At 47.9% G+C, this 4,421-nt stretch overlaps 1 protein-coding gene across 1 annotated transcript in view; it reads right to left on the reverse strand.

Moving 5' to 3' along the window:
* Nucleotides 1-4,421, reverse strand: part of LOC106808783 (reelin-like) — a 14,842-nt gene that overhangs the window by 438 nt on the left and 9,983 nt on the right. The window contains exons 7-10 of the mRNA XM_014811633.1: nt 2,576-2,682; nt 2,272-2,335; nt 1,675-1,902; nt 138-301 (exon numbers count right to left, since the gene is read on the reverse strand). Of these exons, the coding sequence (XP_014667119.1) occupies nt 138-301; nt 1,675-1,902; nt 2,272-2,335; nt 2,576-2,682 (563 nt within the window). The remainder of the gene's footprint in view (nt 1-137; nt 302-1,674; nt 1,903-2,271; nt 2,336-2,575; nt 2,683-4,421) is intronic.

The raw sequence follows: 4,421 nt of genomic DNA on the forward strand, positions 1-4,421 counted from the left end.
TATTATATATAGTAATAGTAGTAATAATAATAATAATAGTATATAGATAATAATATAATAATAATATATATAATAATATAAGTATAGGCTATAACTATAAGTAGGCACGGTAGCACGAGTACAGTGGGAGCACGTACGCCGGGTCTGTGAAGCCATCAAACTGAGAGTTCTTGAGGAGAATGCAGCTGACAGCTCTCCATCGCAGGAGTACATGACCAGCACCGTCTCATCACGGCCCTCAGGCGCCGTGCAGCGACCCTTCGCCGCGTTGCTGCCTAGCCGGATGCCGAACTGCAGAAACCTGCAGAGATGAACGAATGAGCTTAGCTGCTAGTGGCAGCGTTTCTCACCAGGCCACCTATTTATTTCTCAGTACCTCGCCAGCACACCTATTTATTTCTCAGTCCCTAACTCCCTAGCACATCGCTCTATTCCTCAGTCCCTCGCACACCAGCACCCACATCTATTTCTCAGTCCCTCAATCCCAGCACCCCATCTATTTCTCAGTACCTGCGAATCCCATGCACCCCCATCTATTCTCAGTCCCCAATCCCCAGCCACCACATCTATTTCTCAGTCCTCAATCCCCGCATCACATCAATTTCTCAGTCCCTCAATCCGCCACACCACATATTTCTCGTCTCATATCTGCCCAGCACCACATCTATTTCTCAGTCCCTCAATCCCCAGCATCCACATCTATTTCTCAGTCCTCAATCCCAGCATCCACATCTATTTCTCAGTCCCTCAATCCCCAGCATCCAGATTATTCTCAGTCCCTCAATCCCCAGCATCCACATCTATTTCTCAGTCCCTCGAATCCCAGCACCCTCTATTTCTCAGTCCCTCAATCCCACGCATCTCCACGATCTATTTTCACGTCCCTCAAATCCCCTAGCATCACACATCTATTTCTCAGTCCCTCGAATCCCCAGCATCCATCTATTGCTTAGTCCCTCAATCCCCAGCAGCCACATCTATTATCTCAGTCCCTCAATCCCGCTATCCACATCTATTTCTCAGCTCCCTCAATTCCCAGCAGTGCCAGACCACTCTATTTCTCAGTCCTCTTCCCGAGCATCCACATCTATATTCTCAGGTCGCCTCAATCCCCAGCAATCCACATCTATTGCTCGCGTACTTCCCAGCAACCTTCTACTATTTCTCGTACTCACCAGCACCCACCCCTTCTGCTGTCCCAGACCCTCACTCACCACCCTCTCTGCTGCTAAGCAGTCTCCCCGCTCCCTAGCATCCCCGCCTCTCCTCGGGTGCGTCTGCAGTTATAAGCTTCACATTCCAGAGATATGGAGTATATCTCTAATCCCCAGCATCCACATCTATTTCTCAGTCCCTTAATCCCCAGCATCCACATCTATTTCTCAGTACCTCACCAGCACCCACCTCTTCTGCTTCCCAGCCCCTCACTCACCACCCTCTCTGCTGCTTAAGCATCCCCCTCCCTAGCATCCCCGCCCCTCCTGGGTGGTCTGCAGTTAAAGCTCCACATTCCAGGATATGGAGTATGCTCCTAAGAATCCACGCTAATATCAAAACACAGACGGGGGTCCGCCTCCCATTAATCTTTATCCCATCCTCACGCCAACATTCCTTCCCTTCCCGCGGCGCGCGTCTATGCGCGTGGGGTCATGCAGCGACACAGGGAGGCAGCACCTGTTCGTGGTTGTGCAGAGGTCGCCGGTGGTCAGCTGCCGCCGGCCGGCACCAGCGAACACGAGTGGCTTGCCCGAGCCGACGATGCCGCACTGGAAGCCGCGCGTAGCGCCCTCTAGTGTCGCGACGCCCGCTGTCAATTGGTCGCTGCTGAACGTTTCGTGAAGGAAGGCCGGCGGGGAGACGTAGGAGAGGTGGCACGTCTCCCCCTGGTATCCGTGGTCACACCTAGGTGGCACCACAGTAGTCATGTGAGACTCAATAAATAAATTCATTCGGTTGGTAGATAATAGATCTATCTTGGTAAATTTTTACCCAATCGGTTGAGTAAAAATTAACCAAGATAGATCAGTCATTTGAGATATTGCTATGGCAGCGGTATAGACGTGCCAAAGGGTTGATTTTCGTGTTTCTCTCTTTATCTCTCTCTAGAATTCAGTGCTAAGAAAGGTTGTAACTTTGTATTTGGTTTGGAAATTTGTTCTGCGAAAGTTCGTGCCGTGATACTTTGATTTTACATGTAAACTCATTTTTTAATGCTCGAGTTTTTTAATAGGAAGCATGTTTTAAATTAGGTATCGTTCACTCAGCACTTACATGCAGCCTTGTGCAGTGCAGGCACCATGGCCGCTACATCCTGCTGGGCACGCTCCGATATACACTGTCATTACACAGAACTTAGATTAACAAAACAAGCACAACACCTCATTCAGACGCATGCCACCTAACAGCGCATCCGATCGCCTAGGATATCTAGCAAAAATGGATCACACAAATCTATTACTACCGTATTCCTAGTTTTGATATCGGGTGGTACGGTTATTCGATATAGTTTAGCGTAGTAAGGTTTGACCATGGTACCGGTGGTACAAGCTGACGGCACTAACAATGCATGACTCACCATCGTCGATGGCCCAGCTCTGGTTAGTGCGCTTGTCCCCACGCCACATGAACCTGACCGAGTCTGTAAGGGCAGCATAGGGAAGCGGCATGGTTACTATCGTCCACCTGATAAAGCAACGAACGAAGACGCACGGATTAATTAACCAGTCATCGTGGTTAGTTTGCATTTTAACATCGATCGCCACCCGTCACGGGCTATTACGTGTAGAACAAGTGCAGGTGGGATCATTATGGCGTACGCAAGTGTGAAGCAAATGTTTATTATAAAATTAATATTGCATAAGATTCAGCCACACTGTGTGGAGAGTATTGGCTGGTCAGTTTCAGTCGTAGAGAGAAACATGGGCGACGGCTAGGCTCTATATTCACCCCTGCAGCTACATGGTTGTGTGCTTGTATGTACATGAACAATAAATCCTAGTTACATACACTCACCCAGCTACATGACTGTGTGCTTGTATGTACATGAGCAGTAAATCATAGTTACATACACTCACCCAGCTACATGACGGTGTGCTAGTATATGTACATGAGTAGTAACTCATAGTTACATACACTCACCCAGCTACGTACATGAAGACTGCCACGTACATGCAGATGGACTCCGAGCACTGGCCGTGACCGCTGCACATCCCCGGACACTGCGGCCCGACGTAGAAGTTACGCACCGCCCACTCATCACCGAAGCACAGCTGTGTCTGATGCAGCCGCAGGCTCGTCGAGCTTGACCTGGAGGCGCAGGTAAAACAAGTGAACGCCGTAATGGGTTATATGCAATGTAGATCTTAAAAAGCAGTTTTCATTCTTCGTTCACTTGGATTCATCCACGGGAAGAGTGTGATAAATTATACTTTTATATATCTTGTATTTTATTCATTTTTTAAAGATATTTTATCTTAAATCTATCTTATGTTTACTTTAGTTTTTTTTTAATGCTGTAACTATATAGTCACCATGTGTGGCGCGGCAGTGCTAAGGTGACACGTTTCCAGTTGGCGAACTCTGAACGCAGGTAAATGCTTCCACGACCATACACTGTACATTGAGGCATGCTGGGAAAACACTTCTCCTCCACTACGTGCCATGTTCTGCCCTAAAAAAAACAACAAGAGGTGGAGTTTAATACTCTGCTCCTCAATAACCTAATACTGTGGAATTTGTCTACTTCTACATCTGACTATAGCTTCTGTTAGTTCTGTACACGCACGCACGCACACACGCATGTACGCACGCACCCACACCCAAAACACGCACGCACGCACAGACGCACGCACGCACGCACGCACGCACCCACGCACGCACGCACGCACGCACGCACGCACGCACACATGTGCGCACACACACACACACACACACATATTACATTTATTGCTTATACATACTTATATATACTAAATACTGTTTCTAAGAAAAAAATGCCACAATGCTTCAGTATATCGCACACATATCTCTATAGTCTGTATAATAATAGTTAAACATGACGAACCGACCTTGTCGGTGGAGTACTGCAGTTCCACCGCGCTGTCACACACTGCAGGGTCGCTGCGTCCGTTACAACCCATCACCAGCTCAAACTGCAGCATGTGCGACGCGCCTATCGGAAGTGGTTTCGTCTCCAGAGTGCGTGGTTTCTCCTGGGTGGGGCTTCCCATGAAACTATTAATGATGAATGAGGAGAAGCATTAGGTATATACAAATGAGAGGCGGCGTGGAAGCTAGGAATAGGTATCACAAGCTTATGGAACATTTATATGAAGTCATTGTATTGAACTAGCTGGAACCCGCGCTAAGCGCGGGCTTATAGTGACTGTGATGCATGTGGTACCGACTGTTCAATACCCAGA

This window comes from Priapulus caudatus, unplaced genomic scaffold (genome assembly GCF_000485595.1).
Source record: "Priapulus caudatus unplaced genomic scaffold, Priapulus_caudatus-5.0.1 Scaffold304, whole genome shotgun sequence".
NCBI lineage: Eukaryota > Metazoa > Priapulida > Priapulimorpha > Priapulimorphida > Priapulidae > Priapulus > Priapulus caudatus.